Source organism: Cryptomeria japonica, chromosome 3, assembly GCF_030272615.1.
Source record: "Cryptomeria japonica chromosome 3, Sugi_1.0, whole genome shotgun sequence".
Classification (NCBI taxonomy): domain Eukaryota; kingdom Viridiplantae; phylum Streptophyta; class Pinopsida; order Cupressales; family Cupressaceae; genus Cryptomeria; species Cryptomeria japonica.
The window spans coordinates 685,643,712-685,666,840 of record NC_081407.1 but is presented as its reverse complement, the minus strand read 5'-3'; the positions used below and the strand labels follow the sequence as shown (position 1 = coordinate 685,666,840).

The 23,129-nt window shown below is 43.7% G+C and overlaps 2 protein-coding genes across 2 annotated transcripts in view; one reads left to right on the top strand and one right to left on the bottom strand.

Annotated features, from left to right (window-relative positions):
* Window positions 1-23,129, top strand: part of LOC131051126 (uncharacterized) — a 238,784-nt gene that overhangs the window by 16,085 nt on the left and 199,570 nt on the right. The window lies entirely within an intron of this gene.
* LOC131051125 (uncharacterized) lies at window positions 16,953-18,079 on the bottom strand. The gene is made up of 3 exons (XM_057985498.2): window positions 17,928-18,079; window positions 17,583-17,815; window positions 16,953-17,489 (listed from the first exon to the last, which is right to left on the bottom strand). Exons 1-3 carry the CDS (start codon window positions 18,014-18,016, stop codon window positions 17,326-17,328), a joined length of 486 nt encoding a protein of 161 aa, XP_057841481.1. The 5' UTR covers window positions 18,017-18,079; the 3' UTR covers window positions 16,953-17,325.

Here is a 23,129-nt window from a genome sequence, read left to right as displayed (position 1 = left end):
CTTCAATGTTCTATTTAATGCATGAACGCAACTTCAGGTGTAGAAAATGTGTTTGTAAGCACCCTTCACCATCAAGATAACTAATATACATATGCGGACTGAATTAGTGACTACTTTTATATCATTAAAAGGGCCCAAACTCTTCTATAGCATCTTTCAAAATTTGAAATTGCAAGTTTGCATTGTCACTCCTTTTTGAAGTTTGAACAATCAACTCTATGAAATGAGAGTCACTTGAACATGTGGCAATATATTGATGAGTGGCCAATGTTTGATATTGCTGAATCCATCCATTTCCTCATTTCCTGAGTGGCTATTCTTTATTCAAGTTTGCCTCATTTCCTCTACTAGCACACTCATTTTAGAATACTCTCTATTAGGAGGGAGGTGTGTCCTTAAATATTTATTTGAAGTAAGGAGAACATGCCTAATGAAATGGTATGGCACATGCAAAGAAAGATTGCATTTTAAACATCCTTGCAACACTAGTAGCTCATTTCTTTCCCCTTTAGTGCCCAACGTCTAGTTTCGATAAACAATGACCTATGTTGCCTCGAGTTTCTGGGGCGGGGAGATGGGGAAACGGGTTTCCGAGACGCATTTTTTTTTTTGCCATTTTTGGGGACAAAGGGGATGGCTATATAAAAAATAGGGAAAATTTAAAATATATAGAGAAATTTCAAATATTTATATGATAACATTGATAAATCATTTATCATATACATTATACATAGCAATTGAGTGTTCAAATGAGAGTTATAATTCATAAATTCATATGCATAATGTAATGTAATAGTTAATACATGAGGGGCCATCCACTACCATCCCCTCATCCCTGGGACGTTTCTGTTTTTGGGACAGCCTAGTTTTACCTAGGAAACACATCCTTGAGTAACACTAACAATGGCATATTAGGCTGCATTTTCTCTATTGGCATTTTCTTATTTCTTGCCTCCTCCATTTACAACCTAGTCACTTTGGCCTTCTTAGCTAGGGTTATTTTTTAATAGCCTTCTATAGTCTTTGTTGCACAAATGACAAGCCATTCATTACTCCCATTATTTTTTTTTCGTCTTTGTCTATCACTGTTGCAAATTGTAATTTTTTTTTTGGGATTAAATGGGCCTTTTGAATAGGTTTTGAGGAGTTCATAAGGGCATTAAAATGGGCTAGTTGAACTCATAGTCCTTACAACAGTCTCACTCCTAGAATAATCTCTAATTGTAACAACCACATTACTTAAGCAAAGGAAAATAGGAACTATTATAACATTTAATGAAGAATTTACAACTAACATTCAATTTCAGCTGAAAAGAAGCAATTGATTAACTAACTGACTAACTAACTAACTAACTTTGATTGGAAAGAGAAACTAACTACCAAAAGAATATTAGTTAATTTATTTCAACTGAAAAAGAGAAGATTTTAGAGATTACGTAGCAAACAAACTTCCTGCTAAAATCAGATACAAGTCTCAACATCACATAGGAGAGGGAGAGCATCATCAAGGGCTTTTCCTCCCAACCATAGATTTATAGTCTCTCGTGCCTCTTCCTTCTAGAAAGGCTTGGCCCTTCACGAGGGTGGTAGACTACAGAAAGATCATTCACCATTTAGCCATTTGAGCCTGGTTTTTAGAACCTACACTGACTAGCTGGTCACACACTATAGGTACCCTCTAACTAGTATGACCCTCTGGCTAGTGGTGTATCTGGTTCAAGTGAACTAAGGGTCACATGCCAACTATAGCGCCACCTTGGCCAAGGATTCTCGATATAAGTATGATGACGTGCTGTCAGTGCTCACCACCCTTAGTCGGCTTAATGCAATGGAGTGCTATTGACTCTCTATTACATAAACAACATGGTTCTACTTTTCAACTGACAACATATTTTACCGACCATGAAGGTACTAAGATATTAATTCATCCTACTACTGGTTAGAGAGTATATCTAAACTTCTGACACAAATCAGACTATGCATGCAGACAGGGATCATCAACCTTGAAGACAAAACGATGAGGGAAACAGATAACATGATATAAAATACTACACTTCTCAAATTTAATTTCCTTACACAATGAGCATAGAGCTGATAATAGAAACAAAGCTTCATTTCACACATTCAACGAGTTCAACTTTAAGGATTCTCTTCCATTCTATCATACTGTTCCCATACTGTAGTTATAGATTGGCTTCTAAATAATAACAGATGGATTTCTATTCTTTTAATTTTGCATATCGAGACTCAAATGACCGACCTGCGATACCATGGAAGGGTACCCAAGGCGGTCCACAGTACTCAAAAAGAATATGCGATTCAATCACTAATACATGCTTAATATTTCCAGACATAAATAAAGACAGATTATTAATGCATTCAAGCTCTCACAATGTACTTTCACAATGGTTATTAGCATTGGTGTATATCATCATAGAACTGTAAGCAAAGTAAGGGAAAGACCCGTGCCTGTTTGAGAACTTTTGCTCATGACTTTTGCTTGAACGATGATAGATTCAATCTTCTTAGATCACCAAATGGTAGCTTAAAGTGTAACTCCGCCAGTGAACAAAGAGCATTTACTTTCTATCCTCTGTAAGAGAACTTCTGCTCATGACTTCTACTTTAACGATGACAGACTTGATCCTCTCAAATCTCCGAATTGTAGCTTAAAGTGTAACTCTGCTAGCGAACAAAGAGCATTTACTTTCTATCCTCCGCGAAATAAGAGAAGATGACTATGACTGAGTACTACCGAAACAATTACTTCCACCCCCCACTTCTTTCTTCCACCCCCAATAATTATTACCATCCACGAAATGTCAACCCCTTTTCTTGCCAAGGAAAAGCTTTAATTAATTGTCGCATCATGGAGAATACCGCTCCAAGAAAAACCGAAATCATGACAGCTCTCAAGAGTGGGGGTAGCGAAAAACGTTACAAGCATAGAGCTACGCTTCAAACAATGTTGACTTCCAAAACATCATCCCTGACTTACCAGTCGGTATAATATTAAACTAAAATGATTCACATGAAAGCTTAGCCAAACTAATTACGTTCCCTCAAGTTATTAAGATACACTCAAATACTCAATGTATATGTGTATTTATATATGTGCATCCTTCTTGGAACATATGTAGATATGCATATAGATTGAAATGTATTTATGAATGATTAAGCATTCAACGAGAAAGAGCTTATATATACATATATATTTGCTTATAATAAATTCATGAATAACTTAATAAAGAAATAACAGTGATTCATAACAGAGATACAACAGCACTCAAGCAACACTCAAGACCACAAGGTGAACATTGACCAACAACTGACAAAAGGATGGGATGGACACTCCTCAACCAAGGTGGCGACTAACTAGGAAACATAATGTCCCGGCTTAGGGTTCAATGGGAATTGATCTTTTACAAAGTCAGTAATCCTCTTCTTGAGGATACTCTCCCTCCCTCCTGAGGGTGTCGCGTATCCTGCATCCTCATGGTTACAATGAAGAGCCAATTATTCAAATCTTAACCGAAATAACAGAATTCATGAAGTATAAAAAAACAAAATAACTTTCTCATTCAATTACTAATCAATAAGAATTTTTGTTCACATGAGAAAACAAATTAGATATTATTGTTTAACTAATCACATAAGTATGATAAGCATAATTTCCAAGTCAGAAAGGAGGGATGTAACAATAATAGTATGTCTACAACTTTTTTGTTGAATTTGAAACTCTTCACTCTCACTACTAGAATAATCTCTAATAGTATGTCTACAACTTCTTTGTTGAATTTGAAACTCTTCACTCTCACTACTCTCATTGTGGCTTTTTTTTTGTTTTTGAAAATTCCAAATACAGCCACCAGTGCAAACATAAATGATAAAACAAAAAACCCTCTGTAAATGTGTGTAACTGCTAAAAAACATAAAAAAATGCAAAAGAATTTGAGTAAATGAACAACGAATGGTGATGGCTTTTTTTCTTTTTTGAAAATTCAAAATACAGCCACTAGTGCAAATATAAATGATAAAACAAAAAACAAACAAAAAACCCTCTGTAAATGTGTGCAACTTTTAAAAAACAAAAAAAATGCAAAAGAATTTGAGTAAATGAACAACGAATGGTGAACTTATCTCAAAAGACATAGATTTGATGTTCCTTTGCCTTTTTTTCCGTTGTTGTTCGCTTCTTGCAGCTGTTCTTTTTCTTTGTCTGCTTCTTCACAAAAATGAGTTTGTTTTTAGTTTTTAGTTGTTAGTGGGGCTGTTTTAGGTTTAGGGTTGGTGTAAATGGGTTTTGGGGTTCTCGTGGGCCCTTCATCTCTTTTTTTTTTTTAATCAATTTTTGTATTTTTATTGAAAAATTGCATTTAAAGTTGTTTGGCTACAAGGAACGTGGTTAGCCATCCCTTGGTGTTTGTCCTCTCAAATAAGTCATCTCCAAAACATTTCATTTTTTTGAGATTGGGTATGGAGTGGAGACATTTCCTATTTGCTTGCACATTCCTGAAATGTCACCTATAGGGGATGGGTTAAAATATATAGGGATGCATCTCTAGGGTACATAACTAAATACAAATAATTCTAGGATACATGCATCCATCTCTTTTTATTTTCAATTTTTGTATTTTATTAAAAAATTGCATTTAAAATTGTTTGGGCCATAGGGAGCGGCTAGCCACCCCTTGGTGTTTCTCCTCTCAAATCAGTCATCTCCAAGACATTCTTTTTGAATTCAGGTATGGGTTGGGGACATTTCTTACCTGCCCTCACATCCCCAAAATGTCCCCTATAGGGGATGGGTTAAAATATATAGGAGATGCAGCTCTAGGGTACATAGCCAAATAACTCTGTTGGTTCATAAGGGTTAATGAGTGTGATTGATTATATTTAGAGTTTATTACATTGAATGTGAGGAGTAATAGTATGTGTTGTTTTTCTCATGGTTGAAAAACTCTGCGAGTACTCACAAAACTTGCAAGTACTCATAGGTCACAAATGGTGCAGAGTTACTTGCCATATAACTTGTTGGCAAGTTTACAGCAAAAGGTCCGATGATTTTTCATGATAAAATTGCAAAATTGAATGAAGTTTTGCTCTAGATTTGTCAAAACTTTGTTGTGACAAATAATAACAGCAATTTGATTCAAATCATGATTTTTTGAGGGTTTTTATTGTTTTCGCAATGTGAAAAATAGATTGGTCGATGGATGGTATGAGAGTGATGACAAACAACTCTAGGTTCCCGTTCATCTAATCTTTTAGATGAATAATACTTGATGTTTAACTTTGTTTATTGATGTTTTCTTTCATTTATTTACTTGGATGTTGCAGAATCTGTAACATACATTACAGCATTGATAAAAACTGCCCAAGACTCCAAGTCGTGGAACAATTTTCTTAAATTCATTCAAATTCAAAATTAACCTTTTAGCATAAACATTTATATATTTGAATTAAATTTATACAAAAGTCGCTGTTGCTAGCCAAAACACACAACTCAGAAGATTCAGTATTAACAATTTCCTCCAGGTAATACTAATAAATTAAATAACTAAATAGAGATTTTTTTCTTTTAAAATTTACAAAATACGTAACAAATTCATCAAATAACTTTGGATTTAATCAAAATCTGTTTAGAGGTTGAACTTATTTTTTGGTCTATGGTATGCATTGAACTCAGATTTTGATTTATAAATGATAGAAATCAATAATATTTTTTACAAATCTAGTATATATGTATATATGCGTGTGTGTGTGTTTGAAGAATATTTAAAATTTTTATTTATTTTTAAATGTTTGATATGATACCACTTGTTAATGCCCGATACAACTGCTAGACGTATAGAATCCATAGGAGGCGGTTAAACCATGTCACAAACCCAAGCGTTGCGCTGCACAACACAAGGAGACCAAGGGCGCACACCTTGCAACATGATAGACTTCCAAGTTTTTAAGATTTTTGGGCATGCCGAGTTATTGCCGCATCTGAGTTTTTCAGCTATGGTTTTTTGACTTTATTTCATTTTGATTCATGACATTTAACTATTTTAGTGGTGCACATCTTCAGTGGCATGATGATGATTATTTTAACAAATATATCACTCTTTCAAATATTCATATTTATTTGTAAATGATTAGTTTCTCATGTGGAGTTGTAATGCCAATATGGATGAACTTTTTTTTCTTTTGTTTTAGGCAAACTACTACCATAGGGGGTGTCTCCCTTTATTGATAAAACCAAAATTTACATCATAGCCCTAGCCATAGAGAGCAAGAGAAAAATTTCTAATCCCTTTTTAGCACTTCCTGAGATCTTTCAATCTGGGTAGGGGTAAATAGATTATGAAGTGTATGAAATATGCATAGATAGCCATGTGGTTCCAAGCTATACCATCGCTCTACAGAGAAACAATGTTACTCATAAAATTTTGCTCACTTATGCTTGTAGCGACAAAGGATGAGGTTGTCTTTCTTCTATCTGGATACCACTATGTTGGCGATTTAAAAGACATCGGCGTGTGTTTGGATGTTCACATGGCAACCAAATGATCTTTCAAAAACCCGCGAACTGAGACATCAATCTCAAGTTTATTGCACTCTTTGTTTTGCTGCATACTTTTAGATCCATTGTGATCCGATTCTAGGATCTTCTCCAATGAACTTTGTTGCCGGGAATAAACATAATATAACAACATAACATAATGATAATGGCAAACTCCTTGAGCAAAAGAATAAATATCGAAGCATCAAGACAAAGGTGGAAAGGTATTAAAATTGTCAACTCTCTGCCTACTACTACTCACCAACTTTGCATAGATGACACACTCCTGATGGGCGACACAACCACAGTGGAGACAAACATGGTGATTAGCACTTGGGAAGAATTTTGAAGCATTGAGACAACAGATAAATAAAGAAAAATCTAATATATTCTTCTTCAAAACTAGTCCGGCAATTTAGAGACGAATTGCACTCATGCTCGGTTTCTTCATTACAAAACCGCTAATGCCTTACTTGGGCATCCCATTGTTCAACAGGGTATCCAAGGACTCACTATGGTCTGATGTGGTGCAGAAGCGTAAAAAGGAAGTAGACAACTGAAAAGGGAGATGAATGAACTAAAAATAGATTCACGACCATGCACAGAAAATTTTGTTGGTGGGATTGGGATGAGATACAATAGAGCAAACACAACGATGGAATGGGGATACGTAACATCAACCTACAAAAGTCTACTTTGGGAGCAAACCTTATGGGGCAAATGTATAAAAACCCCCAAGCTAATTGGTACAAAGTCCTCCAAGGCAAATACCTCGATGAGGCTAACCCATCAAGTATAGTCACAATGTCGGATCTACCAAATGGCTCTACGATATAGAATTTCATGAAAGAATGTAGACCACTAATAACGAAGCACCTGTCTTGAAAAGTAGGCAATGGGAAGAATGTACTCTTTTGGCATGAATGTTGGAATGGCTACCCCTCCCTTGGCCTCGATACATGGCTTGGGGGATGCCTGCCACCTCACAAAAGCAAGGTATGGGGACAAGCTTGCAGACCATATGAAGACGGTCATGGAAAATGGAACAAAGGGCTACAAATGGAAAAGCTTTTAGATGCTCAACAAAAAACACAAAGAAATCCTGATGGAAGAATAAAACAAACGCTTGATACTGCATACTAAGGAGGAGGAGGAGATAATCTAGTGTGTTGCAAAGCCCAGGGAGTGTTCAACAAAACTTGGATTTGCAATTGCCACTTGAGAGCTGGAGAGGTGTTCATGGCCCATCGAACTATGTTGGGATAGAAACATTCTCCCAAAGACCGAAGCATTCACATGGACAGCTCTTCATCACAAAGTACTAACAGGGGATCGACTAATGTGACTGGGCTACGTGGGTCCCTTTCAATGCCCAATGTGTAACAAACAGGAAGAAATAGTAGATCATTTGTTCGTCACTAGTGGGGTGGCACAGAGGATTTGGACAAGATTCCAAAGTCTAATTAGGTGGCAAGGACCCCTCCCTAATTCTTTAAGGGATGTTTTTAGGTGCTGGCCAATTTTGAACAAAGGTGCTTTATGACAATATGGCACATTTGGAAAGAAAAAAAATGCTTGCATCTTCAAAGATGTCCATACTCCCTATACGTCTCTTCTTGCCAAGATTGAGGTTGGAATAAGTGAATTACATAACATAAAGGTGGTGAATAAAAAATGCAAACTTTACACCTAGTGGGACAAAAAAAATAAACAAAACAATGGGCTCATCTCATTGTCCCAAAAGCCCTCAAGGTACGCTCAAGGAATGACAGGTCTGTGGCAAAGTGGACTCTCCCTCCCTCATGATGGCTAAAGCTCAATTTTGACGGGGTATCCTCCGACAACCTAGGAAAGTTGGGGGTGGGGTACATCATCAAGGATAGCCATGGTACAATGGTCTGGGCATCATCGATCAAATTATTGGAAGGGATGAACTAAGATGCAGAATTCTTGGCACTAGTAGAAGGAATTAAAAAATGTAAAGAACTTCGAATCAAATAGATCAATATTGAGGGAGACTCAGCAATCATAATAAATGCTATGGTCTCCAAATATGCGCCCTGTTGGAAATTGAGAGTATAAATTGACTATGTGTGGTCACTAGTCACTCATGTATGGCTTGATTGACTATACAATGAAACACGTGATCCGAAAAGCCAATGGCACTGTTGATCTCCTCTCTAAGGTGGTGATAGATCAAGAAGACAAATTAGTCCAATCAAACAATGCAGCAAAATGAAGTTTGTTGCCGGGAATAATCATTATGTTATGTTGTTATATTATGTTTATGTTGTCGTCGGTAATAATGAGTTACGGCGGTCAGTTAGTTGGCCGACGGGTAGGTAGTTGGAGTCGCGACGATTGTGTCGCACCCCTTCGGGTATTATATATTGTGTACCTTTTCTTCGAAGTATCATCATGTTGGTCGTGTCAGATGTAATATTATAAGCACTTATTGTACATGGACTGTGGAATTAATACAGAGGCTGGTTATTTAATATATTTCCATTATGTTCTGTGCATTTACTTTCTGCATTTAACCGTTTACCCGAGAGGGCAAACATTTGGCGCCATTGCCTAGACGAACTCGAGAAGGGAAGACACGGATGGCGCACAGACACAATGGGCCTACCCGTTGGTGAGGTAAACCCGGAGGCCGACGACGCGTGGACAGAACTGTACACAGGAGAAGACACGGCAACGCGAGAATTCTCGATTTTGCTCCAGGTAGCCATTCAGACATACGTTCGACGAGAAGCGGCGGAGGCAGAAATCCCACCAAGTGCCGTGTGGACAGCGTTGGAGGTTAGCCCGGCAGTAAACCGGTTAATGAACCACCTCCCTTGGCTGCTTGCACAGGCATCGCTGGCACAGCAGGCCCACCTGGAGGAGATTGCCCAGGAGGAACGACGACAACAAATCCTGCAACGCTACGAGGAGAACAGCCGACGGGACACGGAGAGAGATGGCGCCAGGCCAGGAGGGAATTGAACTGTGAACTTCTTATTTTCAAATAAAAGTGTCATTGACACGAGTTGTACTTGAGCAGATGAATTAATAAAGATATGTTTTGATTTAAGAATTGAGAGTTATGGAGATGTGTGACAATTAATGCCAAACCTATTGAATAAAGATAGGAATAGAAAACCGGAAACGAACGAGTGGGAGGCCGTGCAGAGGGCTTTGATTCTGGAGCAGCAAGTAGAACGAAGACGAAGGCTGAGGCAACTTGCCGAAGGACGACCTGCCGAAGGGGGGCTCAAGGGGAACCAAGGAGGTGTCACGGAAGGTGCAGAGGCCGACGAAAATTTCTATGCGTCGCCAGATCATCGTAGGACGCGGAGCCACGAAGAATTTTTAGAAGAAACAAGGTTACGGCGAAATCTAGTCGAGGAGACTCGGGATCAGTTTAGGAACTTATCCCTCACGCCACGGAGTGAAGATCACCAACGGGAAGCAGGAGTAGGAGCGTGTCAAAACGAAGGGGAGGGCAACAGTACGGGTGTAGGTGCCACACGCGACAGGCAAAACACCGTACCTCCAGGACACACCACCAACACTACCAGAGGTAGCAGCGCAGGGCCACAGACACAGCCACAGACACAACCGCCTTGAGGAAGACGACAAGGGATGGCGAGCAAACAAAAGTTACCAAAGTTCACAGGGGACGACAAGGAAGACCCCTTACGGCACTGCCGTACATGTGAGACCATTTGGTCCGCCAACGGAGTAACAGACCACGATGACTGGGTACAGCAGTTCCCAGCCATGTTACGAAGAGTCGCCATAGATTGGTACTCCGATGTAGATAAGCAAAAAGTGGCCACATGGGCTACCCTACAGAAGGAATTCACGGAGGAGTTCCGGTTGCTTCGTGATGACAACGAAATTATGACAGAGATATACAGTACCAAGCAAGGTACTAAGGAGACAGTACGGGCATACAGTCGGAGGTTGAAAGAACTCTTGGGTAAAATGGAGAGCCAGCCGGCTGAGGGCTTAAAAAAACGATGGTTCGTGGAAGGATTGAAATCCTCCCTACGAAAAAAAATGAAGATTGTACCCCCGACGTCATATGACGACGCCTATAACAGGGCAATGGATCTGGAAAGCGAGTACAAAACATCAAGAAAGAAAAAAATTAATAGATATTCATCTGACGATGATGAAGATTCTGACGGAGAGAGCAGTAGCAGTAGCGAATCGGGTAAAAAGGTACATGCGCTCCAGAAGGACATGGAACGAATGCTGAGAGAATTCAAGGCCATGAAAGGGAGTACAAGTAAGACAGAAGAAACTAAAGTATGGTGTACAGACTGCAGGAGTGATGGACACACAAAGGGTACTTGCCCGAAGAAGGCATTCTGTGAGATTTGCCAAATGATGGGACACTCCACCAAGGAGTGCCCATACAATATGAAAACCCGAAGCCCGAACCAGGTGTTGTTCACAGAGCAGGCCACAACATCCGCACCAGCGGGTACGGGCCAGCAGACTAACACAACGGCATCATCCGGAGGATACCGGGACAATAGACGCGGCGGCGGAAGAAACAATAACAATGACAACAACAAAAACCGGATCCAGTATGATGCAAAGGGCCGGCCGATGATTCAATGTAGGGCCTGCAATCAGTGGGGACACTTCGCCCGTGATTGTACGAAGGAAGCCAACACTCAACACCTCTGCCGATGGTGCGGGCCAGGCGACCACGAGGACGCAAATTGCCCGAAGCCTGGTGTACACCTTCTGAACATAGAACCTACGAAGGCAGAAGTATTGGCAATTACAAGGGCACAGGCTAAGAAGATTGCCTACCCAAATCCCCACACAGAGACCGAGAGAGTACGGGAGGCCAGAGACGAGATCACAAAAGAAATGGCTGCACAAGGACAAAACAGTCACCAGACAGCAAGTCCACCACGGACGAAGGGAGAAGAGGAAATCTTACGGCAAATCTTGCAGGTAGAGGTACCGGTGAGAATTCAAGACCACCTGGAGATTATGCCGCAGCTAAAAACGGCTATTTTAAACTTTGTACCCCCACAAGTAAAAACGAAGGAGGTCGTGCGCCCCACAACCAACCCCGCGTTTAGGGAGGTCGCGAGCCCCGCAATCGACCCCATGTTGTTGGTAGTCAACAGCGGACGCCACCCGGCGGTGGTAGAAATGGGTATACTAGGGACCACCTTAACAGACACTATTGTGGACGGAGGGTCAGGAGTAAATGTACTCCCAGAAGCGACATGGAAAAAATTGGGAAAGCCTACGTTGTGGCCCCCTACGTTCAACCTACTAGGGGCAGACCAACATGGGATTAAACCCATTGGTACCCTCATGGGCCAGCAGGTGATGGTTGGCACGCAGCCATTCGTGCTGGACTTTGTGGTAATCCCCTTAAAACAGAAAGGATATGACGCCATCCTGGGGCGGGGGTGGCTCATTGCAGCAAAAGCGAACCATAACTGGAAGCGGAATACCCTCTCTTTGGAAAACGTTAGGAGGAAGTACGTAATCGACCTTCGTACGCAGATGGTGAGCGAGGAGTTAGCCTCTTCCTCCGACTCGGAGTCCGAGGGACACCAATTAGTGGAGGGTGGAAATAGATGCCGCATGGAGCCCAGTGATGAAGGGGTGTTAGAACTGGAGGCATGCTCAGGGGACGATGGGGACTCCTTGAATGGCCTCTTCCATTGGCAAATGGGAGATTATGAACTATTTACACCGTCGTGCAACGTATTGAGCATCGAAGAAGAACCAGATATATTTCGCCCAGAATATGGCGAGTATAAGGAAGGGGAGGCAGCAGTGAATGAGGCGCCGACACACCAATTCCTGAAGGGGGAGCCTATTAAGTATCAGGAAGCCACGTTAAAGGAAATGAATCTCGGGGAGACAAGTGACCCCAAGATCATCCTGGTCGGAGATGATTGGAATCCAGTGTTGAAGGCCGCAGCCTTCAAAATTTTCCTTGAATACAAGGATGTCTTTGCATGGACCTACAAGGACTTGAAGGGCGTGCCCCCAGAGCTATGTGTGCACCGAATAACGTTGGTACCAAGAGCCTAGCCAGTGAGGAAGTGGCCGTACCGAATGAACAAAAATTATGCTGTACGAGTGAACGACGAAATTGAGCGGATGTTGGAAGCGGGCATAATCTTCCGAGTGCAGACAAGCGAATGGGTGTCCCCCATTGTGATTTCCCTCAAGAAAGAGGCCAATCAGATCCGGATCTGTGTAGACTTCAGGTGCCTAAACGCTGTCACTGTTAAAGACCCGTTTCCCATACCCTTCACAGACAGCATATTGGAGGAAGTAGCTGGACATGAAATCTATTCCTTCATGGATGGATTCTCTGGTTACAACCAGATATCCATTGCAGAGGAAGATAGGCTGAAAACAACTTTCGTGGTGGAGGACGGTGTTTACGCATACAACCGAATGCCCTTCGGTCTATGCAATGCGCCTGCCACCTTTCAGCGCATCATCTTGCACATCTTCGACAAGATGTCGGTGGGGAACTTCAAAGCATTCCTGGATGATTGGTCGATTTACAGCGAACAGGGCACCCACTTAAAAACCCTCGGGGAGTGCCTAGAGAGGTGTTGGAGGGCACGGTTGGCCCTCAACCCGAAGAAATGTAGATTCATGGTACCACAGGGAAGATTGCTGGGACACATTGTGTGTAAAGAGGGATTGAAAACGGACCCAGACAAGATCCGGGTAATAGTTGAAATGGAACCTCCTACGGACGTCACGGGGGTAAAGTCCTTCCTTGGTCATGTGGGGTACTACAGGAGGTTCATCAAGAACTTCGCTGAGATATCCCACCCGTTGGATAAGTTGACAAGGAAAGGGGAACCATACAAGTGGGCAGAGCTAGAGCAAGGCCTTCGAAGAGCTGAAGACAAGGTTGATGGGAGCGCCCATACTGGCATACCCGAATTGGGATAAGGAATTCCACTTTCACGTGGATGCCTCAAACTACGCCATCGGGGCTACATTAGCCCAAGTAGGAGGACACGGGCTGGACCACCCAGTTTATTTTGCGAGCAGGTTGCTCTCGAAGGTGGAAAAGAACTACAGTACCACAGAACGTGAAGCACTCGGTATGGTCTATGCCGTACAAAAATTCCGTCATTACCTCCTGGCCACACCATTCACATTTTATGTAGACCACCAGGCACTCATGTATTTAGTGAACAAGCCCATTATCCAGGGGAGGATAAGTCGTTGGCTATTGCTACTACAGGAGTTCACATTTTTAATTGTGGTGAGACCAGGGCGAAGCCATGTCATAGCCGACCAGCTGTCGCGAATTAAGTCAGGGGAACCTCCAGAGGGAGTAAATGATGATTTTCCAGATGCAGACTTGTTCCAAATAGCCGTACTCCCTTCGTGGTACAAGAAGATTGGAGAGTACCTATCGACGTCCCGATTTCCGGAGGGTATGCCTCCAGGGGAACGAAGAAAGCTCGCATTAAGTAGCAGGACTTTTTCGCTCATCAACGGGTTACTTTACAAGATGGGGCCGGACCAGATATTAAGGCGTTGTGTCATGGAGGAAGAAGTCTCGAGTGTACTAAGGGAGGCACATGAATGGCCCGCAGGTGGACACATGGGTCCAGACACCACAGCGCGAAAGGTGCTTCTCGCAGGACTATGGTGGCCAACGGTATATCACGACGCTAGGGAGTGGGTCATGAGGTGCGACACTTGCCAACGGGCGAGCAAACCTCTGAAGCGGGACTTCATGCCCCTCAACCCGTCGCATGCACAAGAACTCTTTGAGCGATGGGGACTCGACTTTGTGGGTCCTCTTAAGGCCAGTCGCACACGATGGTGCTGATACATTATAGTTGCGACAGAATACTTGACCAAGTGGGTGGAGGCAAGGGCCCTCCAGGATAATTTGGCAGTAAGCACAACAAAGTTTATTTATGAACAAATCATTACGCGATATGGTATACCTATTCAGTTGACCAGTGACCGGAGAGGCCACTTCGTGAACCATGTCATACACTGGTTGACATCAGACTTCAAGATTTTTCACTCATTCTCAAGTCCGTACTACCCACGTGCCAATGGCCAGGCGGAGGCCACAAATAAAATAATAATGTCGGTGATATATAAGTCTTGCGGAGTGGAGAAGGATGACTGGGAGGAGCGCCTACCGTCAGTACTTTGGGCATACCGAACGACCTACAAAGTAACTACTGGACAGACTCCTTTCCAGCTAATGTATTGACAAGAAGCCGTGGTGCCAGTTGAATTCATGGTACCGAGTCTGCGGATTGCCATCGATAATCGCCTTGGCGACATGGAAAGCCTGAGGGAGAGGCTGTACGCGTTGAACAAATTGGACGAGCGAAGGATGATGGCTCAGTGGGCGACAGAAACAGCCCAGCAAAGACGGAAGGTGTGGCACGACAAGCATCTCCGGCGAATGAATTTTACTCCCGGACAGCTGGTGCTAAAATTCAACGGGAAGAACGAAATTAAGCTTGGGAAATTCAAAGTCCAATGGTTAGGGCCCTTCCGGATACGTGAGGTCAATACAAACGGGGCGATAAAGTTGTGGACGCTGGACGGGAAGGAGATACTAGACGCAGTCAATGGGTCGAAACTAAAGATCTATCACGAACGGAGGGAACCAGGACGCCCCAGTCAGTCAGCCCTTTAGGGAAAAAAAAATTGAAAAAAAAAATATATATAAAAGAAAATTTGAAAAAAAATATATATATATAACAAAGTTCCTAGACTCGGACTCGGCTCTGACTCGGCAAGGCTGACTTGACTCGTGACTCGGCTCGGACTCGACAATGACTCGGCAACGACTCGGCAAAATAAGAAACCCTTGAAATTTAGAGATTTTTAACGATTTAAAACTTGTTTCATACACCCATTATTGAATTAAGCTTAAAGACACTATAACATCATCAAATAGAAGCTAATTTGATCACATACATAAACATACATCCATCACATGCGTAGAAATGTAAATTGTAGCTGAAGGAATTAGAAAACATAGATATATAGAGTTATAAATGTTGTCCAATGTATAATATAAAATCCATGACTTCAAATGTTCCCAAACATATATCTAACTATAAAGTGTAAAAAAAAACAAGTCTATGGCTCAGGCTCAGGCTCAGCCTCGTCTATCTGCCTCCTACAAAGGCGTCTAAGGTAGGTCCTGGATGACTGAGTAGCCATAGTCTCTGCCTGTGATGTGCCAGTCTGAGTAGCCATAGGTGCTGTGCCTGATCGTGCTCTATCCTCCTCCTCTGCCATAGCCACAGCCTCAGCCTCTCTGTCTACCTGGTCAACCCACTCAAGGTCCTCATCAGTGAAGACTGGATCGGTGGACTCAGTGAGCCAATCGGACTCGGGGTCGACTTCCTCTAGAGTGATCGGAGAGGAGTCATCGTCCAAAATCTGTCTGGTCCTGAGACGGAGGTTGTAATGAACAAAGACTAGATCATTCAACCTCTCCACAGACAATCTATTTCGCCTCTTCGAGTGGATGTGCTCGAACATGCTCCAGTTGCGCTCACATCCAGAAGCGCTGCACGGCTGGCTCAATATGCGGATGGCAATTTTTTGAAGGTTTGGGGTTGAAGGCTCAAACATTTGCCACCATCTATCTGAGATAAGGAAAAGAAAAAAACATTAGTCTCATTTCCAACTTTAAAGGTAGATTATAAAATGAAAAATTAAAATGCATGTCATAAACTTTAGAATTTTCTACCTGGCTGCAATTTTGTCCGACCCTCTTTGTACAATTGGCTGGCAAAGATTGCCCCTGATGCATTATTAAATGCATCCATCTCAAGAAGTGTAGCTGTGGTATCAGTGACCATCCGTTGTACTACTGAATATAGCCCGCTAAGAACCTCCTCATCCGCTTTGAAATCAGCACGGAAACGAAATGATGGATTGAGGTAATAAGCTGCTGCATGGATGGGCCTATGAAGTTGGTTATGCCATCTTCTATCAATTATGTCCCAAATGGGCCTATACTTATCCTCAACTCCAGCATATATGGATCTAATGGCCTCCTTGGCCCTATCCATGCCCTCATATATGTAGCCCACAGCGGGCTTCTCCCCATCAACAACTCGTAGGAGAGCTACTAGGGGTTCAGTGACCTGCAAATAATGTTAAACAAAAATAGTTAACTCACAAGTGTGCATGAAAATAAGAAAAATTGCAAAGTTGCACAATGCAAACAAAACAAAAATATGCATATAATATTATAAATTTATAAGATTACCTGCACGATCTCTGCACAAGGGATCCAAAAACCTGGCTCATTAAAAATGCAATCTACTACATCCATCCCTGCAGTGGTCGTAGCATAGGATGAGGAAGTCCACTCCTCACCAACAAACATGTGCCTCAAAGATGCCTTTGATTTTAACAAGGATTTCAATGTGAGGAAATTTGAGGCAAATCTCGTTATACCAGGACGAGCCAACTCCCTTTCCCTCGTGTATTGCCTCATAATGCTAAGGACCAATGCATGATTGTAAATAAATTTGCATATATTCTTGGCCCTTTCAACGCATTCTTTCACCCATCCAAGCTTACCTATATCCTCCAGCATGAGGTCAAGGCAATGGGCCGCACATGGAGACCAAAAGATTTTTGGGTGCCTCTCCATCAAAAGTTTTCCTGCAACAATTTTAAATTAGTTAAAGAATTAGATGTGAAATTTTACCATTAATATTTAAACGTTAAAAAGTTAAAAGTTAAAACTTAAAAGAAAACTTTTAAAGTTTACTTGCAGCAACATAACTTGCTGCATTATCCGTCACCACTTGCACCACATTTTCTTCCCCCACCTCATCTATAACTTCCTCAATAGCCTCACATAAGTATGCCGCATTTTTGACATGTGAGGAAGCATCGATGGACTTCAAAAACATGGTGGATCCTAAAAAATAAACAAATTAATTATCAATAAATTAGAATGTAAATTATTCAATTTCAATCACAATGCATATAGAGAAGTAAAATGATCAATCACCTCCGCTGGAAACAAGAAAATTTAGGAGTGTTCTATTCCTACTATCAGTCCAACCATCTGTCATGATGGTGCAACCCTTCTGGCTCCAAGATTGGCGGTGGTCCTCTAGGTCAACTTTCATATCTTCCACCATTTCCAACAAGAGAGGGCCACTCAACTCAGTATCACTAGGGGCTTTAAACCCCGGCCCACAAACGGTTACTGCATCAATCATGCCTTGCCAATAAGGAGACCTGTCACAAATTGAAATAGATTAAATAAGAAAAGTTCAATTTCAATTTCAACTTTCAAATTCAAACCATAAAATTTTAAATTTTAATTTAAAACAATCAAATAAAAAAGTACCTGGCTGCAATAAATGGAATGTTGCAGAAGTACCAAAACTTGCAAATTGCTTTTCTTCCTGCATCATGGACCTCCTTGTTCCAAGACATGCTCTCAAGCGAGGGTTGTGCGCCAGGAGTAGTGCGTGGTACAAAAAAATTGTCTATCTTGGATTTTCGCATTCTAGGACCAAAAGTGTGACTAGGAGTAGAAATAGAAGTACTGGCACTAGCAGAAGCACTAGGACGAAAGGGAGGCATAGAAGAACCCTCTCCAACACAACCTATGGATGCAGCTGTGGATGTGGAGCCGGATGCGGATGTGGATGGAGGGGAACCAATATGACATAACTCCTCTCTTTGTCTTTTTTTGGTTTGCTTATGTATTTCAAAGTTTTCTAATAGGACGTAACAAAAACGGATTGCTTCGGGAGTTGCCTTGTCACAAGGCTCAGTATTATGACCACGTATGCCAGCAATATGATATTTTAATCTATTTATCCCCCCATGGTTAATTTCCTTACAAAACATACACTTGGTTTGATTTCTCTGTCTACCAGGGAATTCTTCAGTGTATTTCCATGCCTCATCTTTTTGACCATGTTTCCTAGGTGGAGGATTAGGATGAGCCATTAGGAAAAAAAAATGTTTTCAAAACGTGAGGGCTGCTGCAATAAGACAATTTTACAAATCACCATTTGAGCATTGTGTTTGACAAAGTTTTAAATTTAAAATTTTAAACTAATTAAAAAAAATCAGCAAAGACTAATTTGTGCATTGTGTTTTTTCTTGAAAATTTTCAAATTTCAAATAAAGAAATTAACAATTCAGAAAAATCAGCAAACCCTAGATTTTTTTTAGAAAAAATTATAAATACATGTATACAATTTTTTCAAAAAAACAGTCTAGGGTTTGCTATGCTATTGTTCTATTTATGTCATTGTGATTGAATCATTGAAGTATGCAAGCAACAATATAGATTTGGAAAGCTGAAGTTAAAAAAAAAATTAAAAAAAAATGGAAAAATCCATAATATAGAAAAAAAACTAACAAAATCAATAAAAATTAAAACTTACCTCTTTCAAATTTGTTGACAAGTGTTTGAAATGAGCTCCTTGATGCTCTCAATGCAACTGTAATGCTGCCCCAATGTGATTTGTGCAAGTTTTTCACCTCTTCCTCTCAGCTGGTTGCAAAACTCTTCCTCTCTTTTTTCCTCTCTTCCACTCATAAAACTGAATGGCAATCCCTTTTAGGGTTATAACAAAGGCAAATGGCACAAAACATAATAAAAATGTGTTATGTTTTTTTATGTTTTAGCGTCCACTTTTTCCAGCTGCGCCGGTCGGGTCACGACCCTCGGACTCGGCGAGTCAGGGGGTGACTCGCTGACTCGCTGACTCGGCGAGTCAGGCGAGTCACACCCTGTGACTCGTCCGGGCCCGGGTCAGGGTCGCCGTGACCCGGCGGAGGTCACTCGGCCCGCGGACTCGCGTGACTCGCCGCGAGTCACGGAACTCTGATATATAATAATAAGAAACAGGGAAAATTGAAAAAAAAAAAAAAAAGGGAAAAAGTGGCCACCGTACGGTGGGACCACCGAAGGCGGCATCACCGTACGGTGGAACCACCGACGGTGGGACCATCGTGCGGTGGAACCACCGACGGTGGGACCACCGACGGTGGGACCATCGTGCGGTGGGACCACCGTGCGGTGGAACCACCGACGGTGGAACCATCGTGCGGTGGTCACACCGTGCGGTGGGAGCCACCGAAGGCCACGCAGGGTATAAAACGCCGCAAGGAAGAGACACCACCGAGGGAAGAAGGAAGCCACCACGCCGCATAAGGTTAAAACGTCGCGCAAGGTTAAAACGCCGCACATCGAAGCCACCACGCCGCGCACGGAAAACACCACGCCGCGCACGGAAAACACCACGCCGCACACCGCACAGCACCGGATATCACGAGGCGCGAAGGGTAAAGGAGAAGACCCCGCACATAGTTGAAGGCACATCACCACCAGGGGAAGGGACACACCGCACGGCCAGACCAATTTCGCACAATCCCACGCAGCCACAGGTAGACCAAGCAGCCGCACGGCGGCAGCCAAAAAGAGAGGGCCGTTACGAAGGGTGGATTTTTTCTAAACAAATCATTACGGGGAGATCGATGGATTCAGCCGGGAAGAGGAGTTGGAAGAAACAGCTGCACGCTTCTTCCAGTAGCAGCCAGAAGGATAGAGGTAGCAATATCAGGATTTTAGCTTCAGGAGTGCGTGTTGCAGGCGGCACCATGGATGTCAGCGCTCGGCAAAAACAAAAACAGAAAACACCACAGGTTGCCGCAAGTGCGAAAAACACAGTGACGCCACAGAATATTACTTTCGAGGGCCTGAATGGATTGGAATGCTGCAAATGGTGGCAGGATACCCCCGATAATGACCTGGTAAAGCAAAACCTCCGGAAGGCACAGGTAGAGTGGGCTATTCGGATGCCTGTGTTCCCTATCCGGGAGTACGAGGGTGCCCTACGCTTCATGGTGGACACCTTCGACAGGCATACATGCACCAACACGTTTGAATACCTCCGGAGGGATGTCACCATATCCTTCAAAGCAAGGGATTTCATGAGGGTATTCGGCATTCCGGGCAGCCAGGGCAAGAAAATAGACTTGAAGGCCAAGAAGATGACACAGGAGGAGAAGGAGCGGTGGATTAAATTAGTCTCCCAGAATTTGACCACAGCGGAGTTGGACAGCGTGGCTAGAGCCACGAAGAGTCGCGGAATCCGTAAGACTTTTGTTGCGGAGGGCCACTGGAGATGCATTATGGATGTCATCAAGAGCAGATTGACAGGGTCGGGTAGGGCGTCGGACATTGCCCTTCCTCAGATTATGCTGATGAATGGACTGATGAATGGCATCGTATATGACTGGGCAGCGTTACTGGCAGAGCGTATGTATGAGTTTTTGACGCTCCAGCATCGCACATTCTATATGCCTCATTATGCTATAGGATTATTCCTGGAGGCCACGCGGGAAGTAGTGTCGGAGGATGAGTTGGAGGTACGGCCACAGGGACCGCTGGCAGCGGGAGAGCCTCCAATAATGTATTGGAGGCACTTGGACATTGGGCACTCTTCCGCGAAGCGGAAACGGGCGGTGGATAGGGCCTCGGCCTCAGGGGAGCCTGACAGCGGGAGGGAGTCCAGCAGCACGGAGGATTCGGAGGAGGAAGATGAGGAGGACGATAGTAGTCAAGCAACGGAGGAGCCTGTACGAGTCCGGTTTGCCCCACCTCTGTTACCGATGGGCACGACTGTGCTAGCATCTGGAGTAGGCGGCACTTGTATTCCGGCCTTCGGACGAGGCCATACGCCTGTTACACTTGGTCCCCTCCAGCATGAGCACCAGGGAGCACCGTCGGGCCTAACCACAGCGGCACTTACCGAGGACATGGCAGAGTCAGGGATAGAGGAGTCACCGCATCGGGTAGTGGTCGAGCAGGGGCCGACAGAGGTGGAGGATACCGAGCCTCACGTGCGGTTGGAGGTCGTGGGTAGTGACGCTGTGGTGACTGTTTCGGCTTCGTTGTTGGAGGAGCCCACGACAGCGAACCATCCACCGGTCACGGAGATGCGTGCTGACCTCGAGGCTATGCAGAGCTGGCTCACACAGCGGTTTCAGATGACACTGGCACAGCCGGAGGGAGCTGTTGTATTCTCACCATGTCGAGAGACTGGAGCGGAGGTAGTCCACTTGGATGACTCGTCAGGGGAGGCACATGGACTCACAGTTGGGCACGAGGCAGGGGAGGTCGCCTCTGGGCAGGCACCAGGAGATGGTGCACCTTCGGTGGCGGAGGTGGTACCTTCACAGCAGGATACAGTGGTGACCGTTCCACCAGGGATTTCCCAGTCTTCGGCATAGACGGGGGAGGATGTTGAGACCTATCTCGCTGACATGGCTGATATGGTAACGAGGGGTAGGCGGGTGGTGGCTGCCGCCCAGACACAAGCATTGCAGCAGGTGGTGGTGGAGCTGGAGCAGGTCCTACAGTTTATGCGGGTGGGCTGCTCGACAGACTTTGCTACCTGCTTTGAGTCTCAGGGGTGGCCGACTACGGAGACAGAGGAGATGCTCCAGGCTTGGAGGCTGCGTCAGCCCGTTGTGGAGAGTCGGGTGACGGCAGTTGTCCACGAGATCGAGCAGGTCTACCGGGATGCCTATTATACATTGAGGCGTACACAGCAGGAGTTTGCAGTCAGGGAGGCTTCCCGCGTAGCGTTGGAGAGAGAGGTGGCCAGTCAGCAGGCCTCATGGGCAGCCGAGAGGGCGCAGTTGTTGGCACAGCTAGAGGTGGCCCGCACAGAGACGGCTGAGATCCGGACAGCGAAGGCCGAGGTAGAGACCCGCCTGGCAGCCGAGCAGACACGGTTGGCCTGCGCGACGGAGGCAGTGGCTACAAAAGAGAAGGAGTTACTGGAGGCCGCACACATGGTGAAGACAGCTCTAGAGAAGGTCCTCGTAGCGGAACGGGATGTGGCTGCACGCACTCAGCAGGTGTATGATCTTCGTACCCGCTTGGCGACCCAGACACCGCCATCTCACACTTCTACTTCAGGGACGCTTTCTCAGCCCCCTCCCTAGTCTTTCAGCTATCTTGTATAGGTTGCATTATCTCCATTTTTGTAAGTCGCCTGGAGACGACTTTTCTTTTTGGGGGGGATGATGTTGGCGGCATTATTGTACACGGGAATAACATTAGTTAATTATGTGTAATTGTTTTGGTTAGTTGGCAACTGAGGGGTGGAAGTTGCGGTGCGACGGTTGGCGCTCGCACCCCCTCGGTACCCTTTAATACTCCGGAATGTAACTTGTACAACACACTTATTGATGAATAGAACATCTGATATACTTTGTCTGATATTTACAGCATTATTCTGTGTTATGTCCTTTATGTCTTAAGTTACTCACCCGAGAGGGCAAATAGGGACAAGGGGTCGCCCTACCTCAGTCCCCGAGTCCCCTCGAAGAATCTACAAATCCATCTGGACCTAGTGCTTTATTCGAGTGGAGCTGGAAGGTGGCAGCTTTAACTTCTTTCGCTGTGCTAGGCACCATTAGTATCTAATTGTCCTCCAAAGAGACCAAATGGGGAATGTTATCTGCAAAATTGATGTTTTGGTGTTTCGCACACTCTCGACTGCCTAGCAAGCGCTGA

Excerpts from the sequence above, each read along its gene's own strand:
- LOC131051125 (XM_057985498.2), bottom strand. The coding sequence starts at position 18,016 with ATGTCTTGGAACAAGGAGGTCCATGATGCAGGAAGAAAAGCAATTTGC. Across the intron at positions 17,816-17,927 it reads ATTCCATTTATTGCAGCCAG|GTCTCCTTATTGGCAAGGCA; the intron begins GTACTTTTTTAT and ends AATTTGTGACAG. Across the intron at positions 17,490-17,582 it reads TTTTCTTGTTTCCAGCGGAG|GATCCACCATGTTTTTGAAG; the intron begins GTGATTGATCAT and ends TTTATTTTTTAG.